This window comes from Triticum urartu, chromosome 7A (assembly GCF_056163025.1).
Source record: "Triticum urartu cultivar PI428250 chromosome 7A, HENAU_Tu73, whole genome shotgun sequence".
NCBI classification, from domain to species: domain Eukaryota; kingdom Viridiplantae; phylum Streptophyta; class Magnoliopsida; order Poales; family Poaceae; genus Triticum; species Triticum urartu.
This window is the reverse complement of record NC_141879.1, coordinates 635,321,933-635,345,374: the sequence shown is the minus strand read 5'-3', so window position 1 is coordinate 635,345,374 and position 23,442 is coordinate 635,321,933. Positions and strand designations below refer to the sequence as shown.

Here is a 23,442-nt window from a genome sequence, read left to right as displayed (position 1 = left end):
CACATGTGCAAAACATGTGTATGCAAGAAAATTTTGAAAAAAATTATTTTACAATGCCCCCTTGAGGCATAGACTGATGTTTTCAGCAGTCAGTCTAGAGGGAATTATAAATTCAAAAAAAATTCAAAAAAATACAAAAACTTGGAAACCTAGTTTTGTTTGTGGAAGAGATCATGTGTGCCAAAACTGAGGTGATTTGGAGGTGGTCGAAAAAATGCACATTTCTGATATTTTCACAGGTTACAAAATATATTATTGGATAGAATATAGACAGCACCACACAGCAACAGCACATTCATCGAATACAATAGAAGATAGCTCTCCGAATACAATTCATCATATTAGTCTCCGAATTCAAAAGACCGAACAAAGATAGAACATTACAAGTCTCGAGACCGCGAGTAGCGAGTTTGTCTTCACACTACAAGTCGATCACTACAAGAAACATGTTAATCGATGACAGTCCCAAGCTGTCATGGATCAATGAGAAACCGTCGTGGATGTGCACACGTGACGGATTTGAAATCCGTCATGTATATCGCGTCACAATTTGGCACATCACCTTCCTTGACGGTTTCTGGCCGTCATAGATCTGTCCCCAGGCCCGCTGGGCCCAAGATTCCATGACAGACTAATCCGTCACAGATTTACGTGACCTGGTAGCAACATGGACCTGAGGTGGCGTCTATGTGGATCTGATGTGGCAGCCAACATGGCCCATCTAGTATCCAGCCCAATTAAGGTTTTAGTCCAATAATTTTGGTCCAGTCCAACCCATTAGCCACTTATTTCAGTTCTACCCATTAGAATACCTATTCTTTTAGTCCAACCATTAGCCCATTTTTTGTCCAGCGTGTTTTTCATGCAACCCAATTGCAACAAGACAAATTCATTCACACAATAGCATCTGGCCACAAGAAAATATAAACTTCCAACAATCTAGTCTGATTTCTGAAAACAAATATTTGTATCACAACATATATAGAAAGCGCTAAAAGCATTTTTTTTATTTCGAGTAAACTATAGTACTAGCTGGATTTAATCTCCAACACTGCACCACTAATGCTTCCAGGTAGTTATTCGAAGCCAAGTAATTCCTGCTAAAAACTTCAATCTCCAGCTGAGTGCCAACCTGCATAGAATCCAAAACATATACAAAAATATAGTAAGTAATAACAGCCAGCCCCCAAATGAATCTACAGAGTAATAGTATACTCCCTCCGTAAAGAAATATAAGACCGGTTAGATCACTAAAGTTGTGATCTAAACGCTCTTATATTTGTTTACAGAGGGAGTAGTTGATTTTCCAAACAATTTTTAAGCAAAGGATGGAGAGATCATTTCTTATTCATCAAGTACCACAAAAAATGAAGTTTATATACACTGATAGGGCTTGGTCTATCAAAACAGATTGTTCATACAATATAGGATGGTCCATACAATACAATGTTCTGTAGTTTGTAGTTAGAAAACCAGAAAAAGTAATACTGGAGGCATACTTTCTTCACCAATTAAAGCCAATTCCTATCAAACTTGCTTTTTTCATGTAAAATAAAAAACACTTAAAAGCAAAACATTTTAGGCAATTAAATGATCCACCTAGTGATCTCATTATTCTAATAGTATAATTCTTTACAAAGACCAAATATTCACGAGCATGAGAGAACTTCAGTTAACCAATTTAGAACAAGGGAAAAGCTTGGGAGCAGCCGGCTGATCCAGCACGGGCGTCCGTCGCCTCCGGAGCGTGACACGTGTCCCATTTGTAGCTCGCACACCACACTATTCTAACTACCTGCCACACATGTTTTCAGCTTTGGCATACTGAAACACACGCAATAGTGACTCATCATGTTCCAAACTACATGAAAGTATTGACCACAATAAAGAAATGCAATATTACTTCAGGTTTTAACAAAAATCTGAAGTGGATACACCACCACAACTGTCTGAACATTCACAGCTGACCAAACCTGACGGATATATAAGGCGCTCTTCACAGTGCCACCATCACCTCTGTCTCTGTTTGCTCAGTAATAATTGCCAATTGGCATAATATTACTAATAATAAACACAAGTGTTTTTTTGCCCAAACAATGAGTCCATGGTGAGATTTACCATTCCTAAAAGAACCAAGAAGTGGTCTAACATAGATAGACAGTACACTGTATAACAAGTGAGCAATAGTAAACGCTAACTGAACTCCAATTGGATTGGGGTAATCATTGTCTTCCAAAATTAAAATGTTTGAAGTTATATCAACATTTTTTACATTTACACCTAGTAGTTAAATACTGTTGCATACATAAATTGATATTGAGTAATTTCAGATTTACATGACAATGTAAAAGAAGAAGAGAAAGCCGAAATTCACCTGCACAGGAATGGAATCCAACTTGCCATGTGAGCCATTTCGAGATATAACAGCTGAATGTGGGTTGTCACTCCAAGATACGTGATCCAGGTTGAAATTGAACAAATACCTTGCAGTAGAAAGAAATAAGTAATTAAGGTTCCTAAGATACAGTATAATGAACAACACTAGGGAGCAAGGAAGCACCGGTGGAGCTTTGCGACGGCAAAAGCGTGCCATGACCCGCCCAGCCGCTGAGGTAAAAATTAACTATATACGCGCAGGCCAGCCCACGACAGCCTCGCTCGCATGCTGTCTTGCCTCGTCAAGCTTCTCTCCTTGCATCCAGCCTCGGTCGCCCTCGATGCTAGGGCACGAGCCAGGCGAACAGCTGCACGGAGGGAAAGAGAGAGGTGGGCCGGAGCAGCAAATTAAGGTCCGGCTACCGGTCGCAGCGAGTAGCAGCGCAGAGCGGTGCGGACTGCGAATGCTCGAGGGCGACCCATGCCGCGGTGGCTTGGCCATACCCCAAGCGGCAGCTAGCAGCGGCTGCGCCCAGCTGGGCGACGGCAAGTGCAGACCTAGGCGACGAGCGTTGCTGCACTAACACAGGCACATGCACACCCCGCAAACTCTCATCTCCCAGGCAGTCTAATTTCCCTATAAAAAGTAGGCTATAGCACTCTGAGATTCAGTGAATTGATAATACACATGCTAATTTGGGTAGTAGATAATTGCCATGGGCACTGGGTAGCAACGCTAATCAACGCAAAATCGATTTGGTTTTCAAGTGAAAAAAGAGATGTACGTTACGGATGGAGTTGAGGAAGACTTTTCAGCAGCAGCCATCATCCTTTCCTTGGGTTGATTTTTTCATGGTTTTTAGATTGGCCTGCCCAGGCTTTTCTTTGTAACTCCGCCACTGCAAGGAAAGCAAGAAATAGATAAACTGACCAGAAGCCATTGTCGCAGATGGACACACAAGCAGTTCTGATAGAGAAATCTAGAATAAACAAGCATGAGAACCCCTAAAAATCATTAATAAATAAGATGGAGTATGGTGTCTAGACAGTATTCTGGGAAGAACAAGTATTATGTACCAAGTGAAAAGCAAGCAAGCCATTCCCCTGGACGTAGGAAGACCAAAGGCAAGACAAAGGGGTGGATAGAGATGAATCTTGCGACATGTAAATTGGAAAATCTGTCTTAGTCGCGTGCAACTTGTATCCTAAAACACATCTAGAACTCAATTACTGAACTAATCAGAGATGGTTAAGAATCTGTAGGTTTTATTCCCATATTACTAGATTTTCTTGCACTGTCGTACTAATAGCCAACATCGTCGATGTTGTCTATGCTCTGCACTCACCATCTAATGAAATCGATGCGGTCGGTGCCGTGGTCGAGCGTGAAGGACTCATTTGTGTTCTACTCCGCCTTGCAGCTAACCATCCCCATGAGACCGACCTGCAGATCCCCATCCCGAATACGAAACTATGTAAGCACTCAATCCCTGACGAACAACCAAGATGGGTGACTCCTTACTCACAAGGTCTCTCCGTTGGATGGAGCTGGATCCGTGCCCGCCGCCGGTGACCTCGGGGACTTCCAAATTTGGCTGCCTGCCCCACCGCGGTGACCTCGGGGGCTTCCAAGTCCGGCCGTCAGTCCCGCTGCCGCCACTGCCGCCTCGGCTTGAGGGGTAGGACTAGGGGAGATCTGAATGGCGATGGGAGGGGAATGGTGGGGAGCGGCCCGACGCGGGGTGGTTCAGCGCCGGCGCCGGTGGAGTGGCACCAGGAGGATAGGTGGAGTGGCGGCGGCTGAAGGTTGGTAGGGAGGAGCTGGGAGAAGGGTAATTAGGGTTAGGTTGGCATGGACTCTGCAGTTAAACGGGTCGGCTCGAAAATTTCAACACCCCGCGCTGGCGACTTAAAATTTTCTTTTGCCGCGCACGCTCTCAGTTTTGGTTTCTTTAGGGTTGATTGCATTCGACTGAACCGTGGGCCAAACAAATGGCACATCAGCTAGAACCATCCATGACGGTCCAAATGGTATATGAAGAAAAAAAGTCTAGGCCCGACTAGGCACAGCTGGTCGATCCGTGACAGTTTTTGTGACGGTCCCTCAAAGTTTGTCATAAAGGGGCTACTGTTTTCAGGCCCATTCGTATCTTGCTTATATGTGATGGTTTTCATGACGGATCTCGTGAACGTCACCAGAAATCCGTCATGAATTAACAGATTTCTTGTAGTGGATATCGATCATCTAAACTACCATCACATAGAAGAGAGTTGCGGTCATCACGATGAGCATCATCGCGATGAAACTGGTCTTCATCCGGTTCCTCCAATGCTCCCTCCTCTCTCGCGCTAGATAGCGGGCGTATCTAGATTCTGCCTCCGCCCTAGTGGTGTACCCTTTGTAACTGTTACCGCTGAAACGGTGAACCTGTCTCCGACACTCCTCCCAGTCGTCGTAGACTCCGGGAACCTTACCCTTGTACACGACCTACGACGGCATCTCTATGCACAAGCCAAACAACAGACAATACATAAGCAATAAATAAGTATGCAACAAAAGGATCGGAAGAGAAAAGCAAGACATTAATAGCACAATTCATGGTCCTAGTAATAAATAGCATCGATTACATCTAAGTTGAACGACTGTCCAAACCAAAGAGACATACAATTCATTAAAGTTTAATTACAACATGAGCCAATCAATGTTTGAGAACTACACATAGCATCACTACTTTCGACTCGACTCATGGGACCGGAGCATGGATGAAGCCGCCGTCTGTCCTGATGGTCATGAAATAGCGGGCGTTGTCAGCCTGCATTTGTAGCGTTGTGTCTATTTCACTGCACAGAATACGGAATGTTAGAAAAAATAAAGAACGATCGATGGATGCATTTTTTGCTGTTTTGGCTGATGTTGTTTTGGTGTTGTTTTCGTGCCATTTAGGATGGCTGCAGTGACTTTTTGGTGCCATTTTTGATCTCTTAATATGGTTGCAGTGAGAACAAAATATGTCTGTTATTTTTTTGTTTTGTTTCAGAAACAGGACAAACCAAAGGGCCCACGTCTCCCCTCCAGATTTTTCGAGGGCCAAAGGGCAGGACGTTTGAGTTTTCAAGGCAACTCCCCACGTCTCCCCTCCACTGGCAACTCCCCACGACCCCCTCCACTAGCAACTCCCCACGACGCAGGGAACTCCCCTCCTATTCCATTGCCGCTCCATCTGCCTCCCTCCTCATTCCATTGCCGCTCCATCTTCCTCCCTCTGCCTCCCTCTGCCTCCACCATCAAGCAACTCCCCTCTGCCTCCACCATCGCTGGCCAGGAGGGTAATGGCGGAGGAATCGTGGAGCAACTCCCCTCCGTCTGCCAAGAGAATGGCGGAGGCATCATGGAGCAACTCCCCTCCATCTGCCAAGCATCACCAAGGTGAGGCGTCTGGCAAGGAGCCGCTGGTGGTCGACGACGACGTTCCGGTCCCTGGGCAGAAGCAGGACTACACCGTGCCGCTCATGGTTGATATCCACCTGAAGAAGGAGAAGCTGGATGTCGTATGCACCAGCAATCCAGACGAAGCGGACAAGAGGATCTGCGAGATCAGGAGGAGGCTCGACGGCATGCTTTCTCGGTCGATCAGCGTTGATGTCGAGTATAGGAGGGAAGACGAACCTCCGCAAATGGCTGCAGTTCTACAGTTATGCGTGGAGGATCTCGTCCTGGTATACCACATCACCGCAGCAACCAAATGGTAAAAACATCCAGTTCTGAAGTTTCTAAAGTTCTGACGTTTCTGTCTAATTAGTAGTTTCTGAAGTTTCTGAAGTAGACGCAATAGTTCTGTAGTTCTGAAGTAGGTGCAATACTAGTTCTGAAGTTCTGAAGTTTCTGTCTAATTAGTAGTTTCTGTAGTTTCTGAAGTTTCTGAAGTAGATGCAATAGTTCTGAAGTTCTGAAGTAGATGCAATACTAGTTCTGAAGTTCTGAAGTTTCTGTCTAATTAGTAGTTTCTGAAGTTTCTCAAGTAGATGCAATAGTTCTGAAGTTTCTCAAGTAGATGCAATAGTTCTGAAGTTCTGAAGTAGATGCAATACTAGTTCTAAAGTTCTGGAGTAGATGCAATACTAGTTCTGAATTTTATGTCTAATTAGTAGTTTCTGAAGTTTTTGAAGTAGATGAATTTGATGCACCAGATTAATTTGATGCAGGCCCAAGGAACTCCGCCCGCTCCTGCAGGAGGAGAAGCTGTACACCTTTGTTGGCTTCTCCATTGGAGGTGACAAGGAGAAGCTGAAATTGTCTGGTTTGGAGATCAACCCCAACAAGTACGTCGACATGCAGCGCAAATGGAGAGTTCCAAACAATGGAAAGAAGTGGCAGGCTTTGGCTGAGTTTGCAGCCAGCCTCATCCACCCATCATACAAGGAAATGAAGCAGAAGATCAACAAGAAATTGGACCACAAACTATGGGGGGACAGCCCACTGCCAAACAACCTCATCGAGTACGCAGCGAAAGATGCGTACGTCACCTACAAGGCATGGAAGAAAATCGAAATCGTCAAAGAAGGTTTGAAGTACTGGCAAGAGGCGGAGGATCATTGGGATGACCCCTACTACTGGGGATATTGAGTTGTTTGTGGTATTATGTGTCTCAGTTTGCAGTTATGTGGTTGAACAAGTTTGCTTTTATAATGCTGAACAAGTTTGCTTTTGTTATGTTGAACAAGTTTGCTTTTGTAATGATGAACAAGTTTGCTTTTGTTATGTAGTTATGTGATTGTTATGATGCTGGTGCAGAACACTTATGGTTGTGATGTGATGCAAAATCCTTCAACTTTTGGTGATCATTTAGTTCAAGTTTTGGTCAGATCATACAGAATGTTGTCTAGAAGTTTTTGTGATCATTTAGTAGTTTTTTTTATACAGAAGCCTTTCACTATAACTGAAAAAGCTGAAGTTCTCAGCATGAAGAATCACACAACACAGCACCTACATTATGATGATACACTATCAACTGCAGACCTGAATGCATCCAATTCGGCCTTTCCCAAGCAGTGATGGTAACTGAAAGTATAACAACTAAAAACGCAGCTCTACTGTATGTGTCCAATAGTGCCATCATAACAGAACTTTGAAAAGTCCTATATTATACAGTAGCAAGCATCACAAGTTTCAGATGGTTTTCTAGCAAGTATTTTCTAGAAAAGTGGATTGGTGGCACAAAATTGCTACACTCAGTCGATCTACCTAGCATTATCAGCATGGATACCATTGAGACATGAACAGAAACTGGGGTACCTGCGCTGTCCTGCGGTGGTTGAGGAGATGGATCCGGCCGATCCCGTTCGGGGGGCGCGGGGGCGGCGGGGGTGGAGTCGCTGACGACGTGCAGGGGCGGCGGACAGAGGGGGACGAGTGGGGGATCTAGCGATGGAGGGAGGGAGGCCACAGTGCGAGGGGAATAGGTGGAGTGGGGGGAGGGTTCTAATGGCCTCCTTTGGATGGGCCTAATTCGGATGGGCCTAATTCGGATGGGCCGTCTCGTTGTCTGCGCCTGAGGCATGCATGCATGGGAATGGCGGCGACGTGGGTTTGCATGCGCGGGTGGCGGACGTGAACTTTATATATCCGAACTATGTTATGATTTCTACCCAAAAACAAGCTCACGTGCGACGCACGCCTCTCGCGTCATACGCGATTCCGATGCGACTACGTGCCAAATCTCGGCACGGCATTGCTGATCTTCTGACCAGGTTCGATCCACCGGCGAGGGCGCCGCCTGGAGCTCGCCGACGTCGATGGGGTGGTGGTGGACGCGTGAATCTGGGCCAGGACGCCAGCGACTCCAACCACGCTTCCTCGCCGCTCCCCTCTCTTCCCGAGGCGCTCGCCTCGCCTCCTTGCCCTCTCCCGCCGCCAGTAGGACGCTCGCCGGCTGGTAGCCGTTTCGGGTTAATGGCCTGTGTTGGCCTTTTGGTGGGTTGTTTTTCATGTTGGTTGTGGGTTCTGTTCCGTTCTGTAATGTCTAGTACTTTGTTATGATTTCTACCCGTCTATTTGATATGTCGTTGGTTAACTAGAAATTATTTTTCGACGTTGTATGGTTTTGTAGGCGTTGTATGGTTTTGTAGGCTATAATGATTACGCACACGTGTAGATGAAAGGCACGAAAAACAGTTTCAACAAAGACAACATAAATGATTTTTTACAAGTTTTATAGATGGAAACTTCTTTAGATGCAATGCCATCTCACAAACAACTCAGAAACAACTGTACGATTGGTCATAAAACACATGCATTGTTGTTCAACGAACTGTCTCATGAATAAATTGTACCATAATTGCGAACATAGTGTGAAACTGAAAAAAAATGTTTGTTTGCAACAAAATAATCCTGGTTTGAAGCTTAAACTGGTCTTGTAGTCCTAGGTGCTAGTACTTTATTACAAGTTTTAGAGTGGTTGGGCTTTTTTAGAATTGTTTTGACTCTGAAAACAATTGAGCCTACTCCATATGGTCTTCTGCACTGCCAAAAGCCAGTGACCTCTTGCGTTGCGTCGTTGGAGATTGCGTCGGGCTTGGCGACGACCCATCCCATGTGCTTCAATCTATTTCTCTTTAACATCAATGTAACCATACAACTGAAGTTGTTCTTGGTCTTTCTCCGCCAACTCTCTAGCAAGACCCTCCATTTCTTGGATTCTCACTTCCTGTAGAAAACCATAGGAATTGTATTAGGAAGAAATCAAAAAAGTCGTAGCCATAAACTAGATGCACGTAACATTTAAAATTTAAACCTCTGGATCAATGTCATCCTCGGGAAAACAACCCGTAGTTCTATTGTACACAATGTACAAGTGACATGTCTTGCTGCCATTCAGATCAGAAAGCATTTTTCTACATCATCTGGTCCTGCAATCAAGAACATTCCTTCTGGCAGCTTCCACATGGACCCGGCTAAGAAGTAGCACAGTTCTGCTCCCATTTTGAAACCAAAAGAATCTCTCATTTCACTCATAATGAGATCGTAGGTCACTTTGGCGGGTTCAAAAATTCTGACTTCTGCCGGGTGTTCATCAAAGTATGCTCTCGGGACATGTGACATCTCATCATCCCTACTAACAAAAAATTCCATGACCAGCACCTAGTATCTCACATCAGAGTTAATACATTCAATGAGTAAAGGGGCAAACATAATTTTGTATGTGCATAGCAACATTGCGGCGTTGTTACTTGCTTTTGTGGAATGTATCCTTCATGTGGAGTGACTGGGGATTGTGCCATCTCAAACCTTCTCACCTTGTTATGTGGAATGTATCCTTCATGTGGTGTGACTGGGGACTCTGCCATCACAGGTTTCTTATTCTGCGTATGAAACGTCGACAGTGGGTTTACACACAAGTTTTGAAAGGTCATACCATATCTTGGGTATGCATCGTTGCGAGGTACTTACAAGGGGAGAATTGACGATATGTTGTTGGGGTGGACTGATGTGGCATTGAACGGGTGACTCTATCGCAATGTCTCGAGTGAATGGCGACTGTGCCGTCTCATGATGCTTAGCCTACATACAATCGCCGACATAAGGTTGCCACAAATTGAAGATGTTTATATCATAGAATACGTAGGTCCTTAATATATAGAATCAGTGCGAGATACTTACAGGGGGAGAATAATTGAAGACATGTTGTCGGGGTGGCCGTGAGATCGCACGGTCTTCTAACATATGTCCTTCCAAGCGGACCTTCTCCAGCATGGCCTTATAATCCATGTCCGACCGCTCCTGTAGCAGCTTACTGTCCATATCCGCACGTGCCTGCAACACATAGGCATCCATCCTGACTCGCTCTGTCTGTATAATACTGTCCACAAGCTTCCGGTCCTTCTGCAACGTTTGATGCATTTCCTTGTAGCCTAAGACAAACTTTTTTTCCATGTACTCACAGTCCCTCTTATACTTTTCTTCAATCTCAAGACGCATCTTCGCCATCTTACGGGAAAACTCCTCACGCTCCTCCTTTATCATCCTGTCCACGTATGAACGTTCTTTTTTCAGTTTCTTATCTACCTCAGCGCGATCCTTTTGCACCTTCAAGTCGATCTCCCGACGCGCTTCATGCAAAGACTTGTCGTACTCCGCACGGTTGTTATGCGCCTCTGAGACCATGGTCCCTACAGCAACACATATACCCATAGTATGAAAACTGTATCCACACCCTCATCCAACTAATTCGAAACAATACGACCGTGAAAAAATATTCATAATCAGTTCGTACGATCAACTAGTACAAACTATCAATCAAAAAGCTCTTGCATGACATCCTGTACTTGAATCACACCAGAACTACTCAACTATGGCAAAAGCTGGATTTTCTAATCTCTTCGGAAATTACTTGTTGGTCGAATCAATGGAAAAAATAATCAGCACTGCAATCGAAGATGAGAGAAGCCGTGGAGGAGACCTTTTTAATCCGGCATCGGCGTGGTTGCTTGAGAAGCGATGGCGCGATCCCGACGATGGCTATGTGAGGAGAAACAAGGTAGATGGGGGTGGTTAGGATAGGGTAGATATGCGGTAGAATGGGAAGGTATATATCCATGATTGTAGGGTTATTTAGTTATTTTGAAGTAATGCGCTTCGATGCAAGTTTTTTTTAACGAGCGCGATCTTCTCGGGGCTTCGAAAACATGTGCACTGACCACAGGTCGAACCACATATCACACAAGCCCGAGCCATCGCCGTGCCCGTGCCAACCCGCCGCCCACCATTCTAACTTATTGTTCTCTAAAAAAGGAAGAGCAATAAATTCAGTCCAAGAATTTCCAGATATAATTGTCAACCCATTTTCGTTGGTAATTACGAGATATGTTTGGCGCAATTAGTGGCTAACTGGGTTCTTTTTTTGAGGAATAGTGGCAACTTGGTTTGATACATGCCAAACGTTACGTTCAGATTAGTTGCATTATTTCGTTCATTTTTTACCAAAAAAATCTATACAAAGTGTTAATTGGACAATGTGAACAATGTGGCACGAAGGTTGTCGGCCCAGCCAGTGGATGGAACGGATGGTACATGTACACGCAAGTACGATCTCTGACACGCGCATTTCGGGTCCCTGTACATGTACATGTAAACCAACCCAACATTGATCCGGTTCAGTGGATGCATGCATGCTCTATGTGGCACGAAGTATGTCGGCCGAGCCAGTCGACGGACCAGATCGATGCTACAGGAGGGACTCCATTGTAGACCAACGCTCCATCAATGTCCGGTGTGTGTGCTACGTCCACCGTAAGACAAACATAGTTCCGTCAACCCTAAAACCCTTAAACCCTAAACCCTGATAACCCTAAACCCCCTCCCACTAAACCGTAAAAACATTCAAATTTTTGCCCCACATGGAAACCATTATGCATGCATTATCTATGTGGTCATGGGATGCCATGAAAGATTTTTGGGATTATACACGCAAGTACGATCTCCGACACGCGCATTTCCGACCTAGCATGTCAACACCCCGAAAGCACTAGCTGGGTTCCTCACCTGTATGAAACCAACCAAACATCGATCCGGTCCAGTGGATGGATGCATGCTCTATGTGGCACGAAGTTTGTCGGCCGAGCCAGTCAACGGACCGGATCGATGGTACCGGAGGGAATTCATTGTAGACCAATGCTCCATCAATGTCCGGTGTGTGTGCTACGTCCACCGTAAGACAAACATAGTTCCATCAACCCTAAAACCCTAAACCCTGATAACCCTAACCCCCCCACTAAACCGTAAAAACATTCAAATTTTTGCCCCACATGGAAACCATTATGCATGCATTCTCTATGGGGTCATGGGATGCCATGAAAAAAGTTTGGGATTATACATGCAAGTACGATCTCTGACAAGCGCATTTCCGGCCTAGCATGTCAACACCCCGAAAGCACTAGCTGCTTTCCTCACCTGTATGAAACCAACCCAACATTGATCCGGTCCAGTGGATGGATGCATGCTCTATGTGGCACGAAGTTTGTCGGCCGAGCCATTCAACGGATCGGATCGATGCTACCGGAGGGAATCCATTGTAGACCAACGCTCCACCAATGTCTGGTGTGTGTGCTACGTCCACCGTAAGACAAACATAGTTCCGTCAACCCTAAAACCCTTAAACCCTAAACCCTGATAACCCTAAACCCCCCACTAAACCGTAAAAACATTCAAAATTTTGCCCAACATGGAAACCATTATGCATTCATTCTCTATGTGGTCATGGGATGCCATTAAGAAAGTTTGGGATCATTAGTACATATACATGCAAGTACGTTCTCTGACACGCGCATTTCCGGGCTTGCATGTAAACACTCAACCCTAAACCCTGATAACCCTAACCCCTGATAACCCTAAACCCCTAAACCCTAATAACCCTAAACCCCTAAACCCTAAACCCCGTAAACCCCACACCGAGTTCACAAGATTTTCTTATTTCTTTATATCATTTATCCAAATCTCACATAACTCACGCGGCCCACCCCTCCCTAAATCCCGCGATTACAGCTCCGCATTCTAACCACCTGGGCCGTCCGCACCTCCCACGACCGCTGCAAGATCAGATCGGAGACGCTGGTCGCCCACGGAATACAGGAGTCGGCGGCCACCACTCGCCCCCCACCGCCAACGTGATCTGAGGGCTCGAACGTTAGTGTTCTTCTCGCCGCCTCCTCCTCGCATGAACGCGCCGTTTTTCCTTTGCGCCGTCGACCGCGCTATACCGGCACTTATAGTTTCCGACGCACTAACCGCCGCCATCTACTCGGTGGCACCATCTCCGAGATAAGGTATTAGCTGATCGTAACTCTTTATAATCGTTGTCCGCCGATGCTTTAGTTGTTGAACCCTCATAGGTTTTTCACCCAAATAGGTTCTGTGCTTAAACCATAAGTGGATCATATGTTAAATGACCCAGTTAATTTTGTTAAAATTATTTCTCTGCTAATTTTGTTATACATTTTCCAATTTTGTTCAGATTAATGGAGCCTGATTTTATCATTGCATACGAGGCAGCAATGTCAGTTTCAGATACGAACATTAATAATGGAGAAAAGCCCATCTCCGAAACTACCGATGCGGTAAGTAATTGACTGTTTGTGTACAATCGTTTCGTACACATAATTCATGTGTACTCAGTAATATTTAATGGAATGTAACAGGAACTCGCCGAAAAGCATGGTCATATGAAGTTAGTATGCTCACAGACAAGGTTCGGAAAAACCATGAAACTATTGTCAGAAGACCACAAAAAGTACATCATATCAGAAACCAGTCTTGGCGGTCTAACCCAGATGCATGAAGTGACACTACGGCGCATAATGTTGGTTAGACTAGCCAAGAGCATAGATATGGACACGAAATCCATTACCATCGGTAAAACGCCAATTCCTATAACAAAAGAGGACGTGCAAGGTATATTTGGCATTCCAATAGAAGGGGAGGATATAGAGCCACATTTGGAAAATCAAACCGACACAGAATTGTTTACCGCCTATGCAAACAATGGGCAAATTTTGATTTCTGACCTTGAAACGGCGATCCGAGCTTCCAAAGCCCCAGACGGTGATTTCCTGAGACGGTTCATTCTGTACGCAATTGGTACTGTTCTAGCACCAACAGCACAACATTATGTGGACTCGAAATATCTCAACCTTGTTACAGATCTTGAAAACCTTCGGAAATTTAACTGGGGATGTTTCACACTTAATCACTTCTTCCTATCCGTTCACAAGTTTAGAAATCGAGATCACGTAAATCTACAAGGAAATCTAATTCTGCTCCAGGTTAGTGCTAGATCACTACTTAATGTCCTTTAATTATTATTCTGTTGCATATCTGTATGGTGATGAACTAATTTATTGTGTAGTATTGGTACTGGGAGCACGTGCGTAGTGGCCGATTAATGTATGCTTCTAGACCCCCTCCATTGATCGCACGATGGGACGAAATGATGGCTACTATAAGAAGCGATGCTTACGAGAAAGGAGGTCTTTATAACGGGCTGGTACCTATCTACAATTGAACTTTCTATATCCGATTTTTTATTTGGTACTAATGGTTCATTATATTTTAAAAAATAGGCTGTCATGGAAATTTGTGCTCCTCAATGACCGCCCGAGAATTCTAACAATTTTCCAAGAAAAAAAGATGGACATGTGCATCAACATGATTCGTATCGAGCACCATCACAAGGACATCAATTTAGTAGCCAGCAAGTATGTACTCCAAAGACTATTTGTTTTTGCAATATCACAAATAGGTGTCATGGAACCTCATTCATTTAGCTATTGTTATCAACGGGGTTTTATTTTGTTTACACAGATTGAAATGGTAGTTGAAGTCATGAATGCACGCATTGCTGATCATGAAAAGAAGGTAGGCAGGAAGTTAATGGAAATTGAGCACAGATTTGATGTCAAATACCAGACTCTAGGTGAAGACTTGATCGACATGAAGACTAAAACTGGCACTAATCCTAGGTTGTCGAAGGCCGAGGACGAAATTAAAGACTTAAGGAGGGAACTCCATGTATGTCATACTGTGCATTTTGTATTTTTTATGAATATGTTCCTTCATGTTCATTATTGTTTGCATTGTTACAGGACTTAAAATACGAATTTACAAGGAACCGACAATCAGTGTCACAGAAAGGAGGCGTGCAGGTGATCAATATGGCCCAACACGTTAATATCTAAAAGTAACAAACTAATGATGAACTACCTTTGTTCATTGTAGGATCAAGTCAATGTGTGCAATTCATCCCTGACAGGAACTCCTAGGGCTAGCCAATTCACGACAGGGACTTCGAGTACACCAAGTGCAAGACATGTGACGGAAAACAATGAGGAACCACAATTAACTCCGATGAAGCCTGTCTTTGGTAATGATTACAAGTTCACGGATGAGGACATAGAGACATCCGTTTACATCCGCGGAACATACGACCCTGTTGAAATAGCTAGAATCGGAGACATTACCCTCACAGCAGAAAATCTGAAGCGAAATTTGGACGACAAATACATTTATGGTGATGTAAGCCCATTATACTCTATTCTACATCATTACCGCAACAACTGTCTTATTATTGTATGATTGAAAATTTGGCAGGTTATTATGGCATATGCTAGCATTAGCCAAATTGAGAATGATACTACCTCAATCATATCCCCTCAAGAAACCGAAAAGCTGTTACAAATGAAGGGGGTGGTTCCTGTTGGACGTGCAGCCTCATGGTTAGCTCGTGTAGCAGGAAAATTTGTAGGGCGCCGAAAGGTACACGTTTTCCACACTTTCATAGTTTACGTACACGACAAATTTCGGTTCTCAACCCAACCCAAATTTTACTGCAGGTGCATGTCCCACTGAATGTACACCAAAACCATTGGATGCTAATGATGTTTAATTTTGACAAAAAAGAAATTCAGACTCTGAACTCCATGAATTATCATTGCAACAAGACCAAGGAAGATTCTCTTGTAAGTGTTCTCTTGCTGCCTCTTTTGATCCGCATGGAACATGAGCTCCCAAAGTACCGTAACCCTATGTATAACTCGTCGTACCCTAGGTGGACTCGATTTAGTTCTGCATTGACGAAGCTGTCAAGAAAGGGTTGATATCACCAGCTAAGAACATCAATTTTGCCGAATGGACCAAAAAACGCTATGAGAACATACCACAACAGACCGATGGGTACGCATGGCCTCATAAATTATTATTTGCGTACACGAATAAGATTACTGATCTTTAACTAAACATCGCAGGACTTCCTGTGCGGTTTGGACACTGCAGTGCATGTTGTCATGGAACGGGGATGAAATGACCGATATTTTGAACCAGGTAATTGAATGCCTAATTTATATTTGTACTTTGTTTAGCTTGAAAGCTATGCTGACGTCAGTGTTGGTTATCCAATATAGGCAAGGATAGATATTTTCAGGTGGAAAATATGTACAGCCTTACTGCATTCAAATTGCAATGCGCTTCGTCTCGAATCATATAAGTTCCCCATAACGGTTAGCGCTACATCAAGAATATATCATTTATTTCACAAGTCTCATGATTAGAACTAACGCAGCACTCTCTCTTAAACAGAAGGAAGTGTACGATGCCCAGCAAGCAGTTCTACCTGATGCTTCAGAAGAGGACGTACAATTAGTCAATAATCCTGATGGTTCCAACGAACCTGACACATCCAACTCCCAGAAGGATACCGGTGCACCCAACTCCCCCAAAAGGAAGAGAGCACGTGGACGCCCGAGAAAGCTAGTCGATCCCGAGCAAGCAGCAAAGAGTCTTAAAGAACTAAAACATAAATTTGACAGCAAGACCATAGCCAACCAAGTGTCTTCGTTACCATCACGGTCACGCAGAGAGCATAAACCAGCACCAGCTTTATTGATCCCATTCAAACACAAATAGGTAGCATCAATTGATCATTAATTGGTACATGCTCATGCTCATGCTCTACTTTTAGCATCATTTGATACACGTTTTGTTTTTCTTATCAGAAAGTGGAAATAGGTGCTTTTGGCAATCATGAGCATCCTCTACTTATTGCAATATCTAATGCATTGATACATTCTCATGCTCATGCTCTACTTTTAGCATCATTTGATACACGTTGAGTTCTTATCAGAAAGTGGAAATAAGTACTTTTGGCAATTATGATCATCCTCTACTTATTGCAATATCTAATGCATCATCAGTACAAAGCTTGATTTGGCAATAGGTGGAATCGGCAATCATTTGCATGCTTTAATTTTGTCAAAAATTAATGCATAGTTCAGTTGTAACTGCTCATAGATATGGCAGGAACATGCTGAGTTATACACTAAACATAGTCATGCCAAGCTATAACTACCATAGTCATATTATTAGAGTTCCTAGCATGCATCACCATACGGCAGAATAACATAGCAACCATAACATAGACCACCGTACGATACTTGAGTTGCTAAGGCCTTGTACAATGCAAGGTGCTTAGGGGAGTTGCTTATAGAAATAAACCAGGCTTTTCTTAAGCACAGGTGCTTATTTGTACAGGGTAGACGCATAACTAGGCGTCTCTCCTGTACAAATAGGCACCGGTGCTTCAGAAAAACCCTGTTTATTTTTCTAAGCACCACCCTAAGCATCTAGCATTGTACAAGGCTTAAACATGTATCACCAAAATAGTATTAACAACTAGGAACACTAAACCAGAGTAGCAGCAAATTCTTAACATAAACGGCAGATCAACCACCGCTCAGCATAGGTTTAGACACACCATAGGACATCAGTTTTAGACTCCAACAACAAAGAAACATAGATAACATAAGAGGACACAACGGTCCTGGGGCAGCAACAGCACTCTAGCAGCATATCACTTCTCTCCCTTCTTCAATGCATGTTGTAGGGCTCATTGACTTTGACAATCTCAAGGAAGCGTGCGTAGGCAGCATGTTTAGCCAGAGTACTGGCACTACGATTCTTGCCATGTCCATTGCCAGTGCTGAAGGCATGCTGGATCATGCCATATATGCCGCCACCGATCACCTTGCAACAGAAAGGGCACTCAATCTTGCCAAAGAAACGGTACTTGATCTTCCCAGCAATCAGATGCCTCAGGGTGTACCGGCTCTTGCTGTGCCTGCTGTCCATGCTGTAGTCCACGTCGTCGTCATCCTCCTGTCAATTAGTGAATTAGTACACATAGAACAACTCAGGTAATCTATTATGGTACATTGACTTTAATTACAATGTTTTGAAAGTACACATGTGAAACATGGCAACTATCTATTTGCTAGAAATAAGGCTTATGTGCACATACATAATTGAGCCAAATAAATTGACATGCATAAATATGGACGGTGGAATAGTTGCATTTATAGATTAGTGCACAAGTAGTACATAATTAACACATGAAAGACTACATGAAGTGGCTTGGTTTAATGATATTTGATACTTGTTACAGGTGTAATTCTTATTGGAATCAGAAAAATGGCTTCATTGTACTCCTCCATGTTTCACACAAGGGGGGTTTGTTCTATCTACTGGAATGAAGAAACCATTATTCTTTCTGACAGTGACAATACTGCTTCTCCAACATTGTTAGACTCTGATAACTTTCAGAAGGAAATTGGTAAAGGAGCTATGGGGTGTCTCACTGCTCATATTGATGAGAGATGTGGCTATGATCATCTAAATAACATACTGTGGAAAATTGGCTAGATGAAATGTTTTGATTTTTTGGTATCCAGTGGATATGTAATGTCAGCCCATAATTATTAAGGGAGCGATCACTTCCTTTGCAAAATGGAAATCTGTATAGAATTTGCAAATGGATCATCTATGAACATGTGTGCAAACTAATCATCTATGAACATGTGTGCAAATTAATTCATGTACATAAACTATAATGAATCAGGAACTGCAGCATTTTGTCACTGTCCTGGGGAAGCCAATGGAGAATCCTGCCATATATCCATTGTTTAACCCACTTTTTTCATTAATGTATCCCTGCCATGAACATTTTCTTGTATTTGGGTTCATTACCCCACTTCTTTCATTAATGTATCCCTTGTGAAACTTATGCTCATCTAGTTAACAAGACTAACCCCAATGCCATGAAAAAAACCCAGAGTATCTACTAGAATCAAAATGTGAATCAGATTTAAAAATCCACATCCAACATGAAGATCTATGCTAGATCCCTACAATCCTACATACGTACAACTAGAACGCCCAAGTGAAATTGATGCTCATCTAGTTAACAAGAAAAACCCCAATGTCATGAAAAAACAGAGCAAAAAACAGAGTACTACCTCAGATAGCTCGTCGATGGCATCCTCGTCGAAGTCGCTGCCCTTCCTGCTATCTAGGTCGAACTCCTTTATGGCGTTCTCCTCCATCAGCTCTTCGATTTCGTCATGCACCTTGCGCTTACGCCTTCTCATCTTCTCCTCCTCCAGATCTTCCCCGACCTTGTGCTCGCCGACGGGTGCCTCGACGGCTGCGATGGCAGCGGGAGCAGGCACAATGGTCGCTGCACCGCCAGCTTCCGCCGCTACGGCGGACTCAGCCGCTGCACCCACGGCTGCAGCCACGGCAGCAGACTGCTCTGCTCCGATGGTTGCCTCCGGCTCGTCCGCCGCATCTTCACGCCCGCGCTTCATCGTCGGTCGAAGACAGGAGGAGGGAGGCGTAAGAAGGGAGGATGGTGGTGACGAAGGAGGAGAGGGTGGTGAGGTGGTGAGGAAGGAAGAGAGGGTGGTTAGGTTCGGGAGAGGACGAGGGTTTTCTACCTGATTTGGGGAAGAAAGGCACTGCTCCTGCCTCTTGGAGTTACCGAGAAGCCGCGGGTGCCGATTTGACTTGACACACCCACCCGGCCATCCCGATTCCACGTGGGGACGTGGCGGTCGTGCACGCGGTCGTGCACCTCCTGCGGTTTGCCATCAATTGCTATCGGTCTCACAAGTGGGTCCCCTTGTCATCCCCACAACCGAGCCACCACATGTACCACATTTTTCTTTCTCCCCGTCTCGACCACTCCACATCTTTCTTTCTCCCCTTCTCGACCAGCACCGCCGCCTCCGCCGCCATGTGCCGACGACCCCTCTCTTCGCTGCCGGTGCGCGGCCGCCGCCAACTCCGGCAAGTACGTGAGATCTCCACTCTTCTTCCCTTCCCCAAACGCGTCTCCCTACAGAGGCGGATCTGAGCCGATTGGTTTGGACTGAAACTTAGTTTTTGGATTGGATCTTGATTTGGTTTCTATGGTTTGAGACCAAATCAATCAATTAGTTTGAGCCGCCACTACCACCTACTACTGCTTCAAATCCAAGAGCCACAGTTGCCGGCTGGAGCTCGTCGGCTCTCTCGAGCTTTGACGCCATGTCTGATCTAGATTCATGACGTGCCCTCGCATATGCTTTGTCCACGGTTTGAACCTTTGGATTCAATCCAAAAGTTGAAAACGGTTTGGACTGGGTTGGATGACGAGCATGTATAGTTCGGTTTGGTCTAGATTCTAAATGAAAATATCTGGATTGGTTTGGTTTTGATGTGTGCCGTGGATTGGACTGGTTTTAGTTTGGATGCCGAACTATTCCCAGGTTTAGATGAGACGGGCATTGCCATTGTCATTGGCATTGCTTTATTATGTAGATGATATAAAATAGATTGATTGGCCATTGCCAGTATAGGTTATCACTATGATTTATTATATGTATGATCTTTGTATTGTACTATGTACAATTCAACTTAGAGTTCAACATGTTCTGTGTAGAATGGAGGAAGCACAATGTGGACGCTGCAACTCATGGTGCCGGACCAGCCTTTCTACTGCCACGCTATTCGGCATCTACTTCCAGCCTTCTTTTGTTTTTGCAGCGGTAACAATTTATATGAACCTTCTGACAGTACATTCTTTTTGTGTTTTTTTGCTATTTCCACTAATGTATTGTGTCTGTTATTTGTTTTTATCTTACACAGATCGTACCATGCAATGTGAGATTGGCATTCAATGAGCTCGTCGCAGACACCGTGACCTTCGACGCTCTTGGGGGCCCATACACTATGCAGGTCGAGAAGGGGCGAAAGATAACCCAGATAGGAGGAGATGATTGGGATCGTTTCATCGCCCGCATGCGTCTTAGTGGGGGTGAATTGATCAGCTTCTCCTTCAGAAGAGATAGGCCCAGGATTTCTGTTATCTATCTAAATTTGATTCCGGATAGTGAGGATGAAGTTCATGAGGAGGAAGATGGTGCTGATTCAGATGTTGACGATTCAGATGATGATGAGAACCCACTTGTTGAATACCTGTATGCCCAAGGACTCAGACTGGGCGACGAGGAAATCGGCAACCTCTGGGACATGCTTCCGCTACGTGAAGACTACCTAGGAAAGCCATTCGTGACCCGCATCACAAGGACGAATGTTAAACGGCATATCATGGTATGTTACTTAGTGTGGTAATTACATGATATGCATGCTTAGTTAGTGTAGTAGTTCATATGATATGCATGTTGTAGTACTGTGATGAGAGGCCTAGTTTAGAATTCATTTAGTGAAGAATTTTATGACATGCATGTAGTGTAGTAATATGCGATGATATGCTTAGTGTACGCAGTAATCTAATGATATGCCTAATTACTGTAGTAATTTGATGCTTGGCGTATAGTGTAGTGATGTGATGATATATATGCTCAGTGTTGAATCCAATGATATATGTGTCTTGAAGTGTATGCTTTGTTGATAATTGCACGTGACATGATCATATATCATGTCAACTGTTTTCAGAAATTACCTAAGAGGTTACTTGATAGCTGTGGCATCAACCCGGACGAAGAAGGCATGGCTGCTGGACTACGCCTTACCAGAACGGGCTCCATCACCAGCTGTGCCTATGCAGTGGACACGGACGGTCGCACTGTCTTGAGCAGGGCAGGGTGGAAGAAGTTCCTTCGTGCCAAGAATCTTCGGGTAGGACAGGCCATCCTACTCACTATTGCGAACACCCGTCGCCATGACTTGAGGATGATGATCACCATCCACCTCATTTAGAACTGGGGTGGGCCATGTATCAATGTGAAATGAACTTGTTATGTTAGCTCTTGTTTGCGAGTACTTGTCGTGTATTACCGTACCTATATCTACTCATATCTAGGTACTATTGCTTGTGATGGATTGCAACTATTATTAACTGGTAACTAATGCTCTACTAGCTATGATTATTCCACTGTGTGATGTTTTATAGGCTGTAGTGTGACATGGTAACTGTTATATATGGTAGAGGCTTGTCTCTAAGACCTTGTACAATGCAAGGTGCTTAGGGATGTGCTTCCACTGTGTGATGTTTTGTATGTGCCAGGTTGTAGTATGAAATGCTAACTGTTCTATATGGTAGTGGCTGGTCTCTAATTGGACCGACATGTTGAACTAGTATCAATGGTAGAGGCGTTTCGTTATGCGCCACATCCAATAGTTCACATAATTAATTATCCAAAGATTAAGGTATGAAACCCTTGGTCATACATAGCAACATTACGTTCCTAAAAATTAAGGTACTTCCACATTCAAACTAACTAATACTACAAATTCGAAGGAATTAGTTAATACATTAACAGCGCATAGGGAAGTAGCCCTGGTCCAACGGCTTGAGAAATGACGAACACAAACTGAAAGAAGAAGGATCAGCCAGTAGCAGCACCATCAGCCTCCCAGCCTCACAACTTCAGCCAGCCTGGTGAACTCCAGGTTTTTTCCTGCAAAACACACATGTGATGTTGGAGGCAAGAAAATAAATATGCCAGGGGTCTTGTCATGGCATCTAATCGCACGGAATGCTAGTACAAATGATGGAGAACAAAACATCCAACATGAGCTAATTCATAGGAGTTCTAGATCCATGGATACCATCAAGAAAAAATGCTCAGTTTTAATTCAGACACAAGACTTGGTGAAAACATGCATATTTCATATCAGCAACATTGATATGGCATCTTTGCAAGCTTGGGTCAGTGACTTGTCTTGTGTTTCATGGCATGACAATAATTTTAACAATAAATAGACATGAAATTGACCCAAACTCATGTACAAAGTTAGGCCATATGATGCATGGCTTAATTCACACATAAATGACAAAATGCCAACTTTGTATAGAATTTGCAGTACTGAAATATTTCAGTGTGTACCGGTGTGTACTGAAACTGCAGTAGTGAAATAATTCAGTGTGCATCGGTGTGTACTGAAATTGTAGCAACGAAATATTTCAGTGCCTATCGGTGTGTACCGAAATATTTCAGTGTCTACCACTACAACATTACAAATTTTGCCTAGGGCAGTACCGAAATATTTCAGTGCCTACCGGTGTGTACCGAAATATTTCAGTGTCCACCACTACAACATTACAAATTTTTCCTAGGGCAGTTCCGAAATATTTCAGTGCCTACCGGTGTGTACCGAAATATTTCAGTGTCTACCACTAGAACATTACTAATTTTTCCTAGGGTTCATATGATGCCTAGGGTTCACATACATCATAATCCATC

The 23,442-nt window shown here is 43.9% G+C and overlaps 1 protein-coding gene across 1 annotated transcript; it reads left to right on the top strand.

Moving 5' to 3' along the window:
- Positions 1–20,676: 20,676 nt before the first annotated feature.
- On the top strand, positions 20,677–22,069 carry LOC147960905 (uncharacterized). The gene is made up of 3 exons (XM_087537808.1): positions 20,677–20,781; positions 20,882–21,346; positions 21,692–22,069. The coding sequence occupies exons 1-3, from the start codon at positions 20,677–20,679 to the stop codon at positions 21,953–21,955; spliced, it is 834 nt and encodes a 277-aa protein (XP_087393934.1). The 3' UTR covers positions 21,956–22,069.
- Positions 22,070–23,442: the final 1,373 nt, after the last annotated feature.

Excerpts from the sequence above, each read along its gene's own strand:
- LOC147960905 (XM_087537808.1), top strand. The coding sequence starts at position 20,677 with ATGGAGGAAGCACAATGTGGACGCTGCAACTCATGGTGCCGGACCAGC. Across the intron at positions 20,782-20,881 it reads CTTCTTTTGTTTTTGCAGCG|ATCGTACCATGCAATGTGAG; the intron begins GTAACAATTTAT and ends TATCTTACACAG. Across the intron at positions 21,347-21,691 it reads ATGTTAAACGGCATATCATG|AAATTACCTAAGAGGTTACT; the intron begins GTATGTTACTTA and ends AACTGTTTTCAG.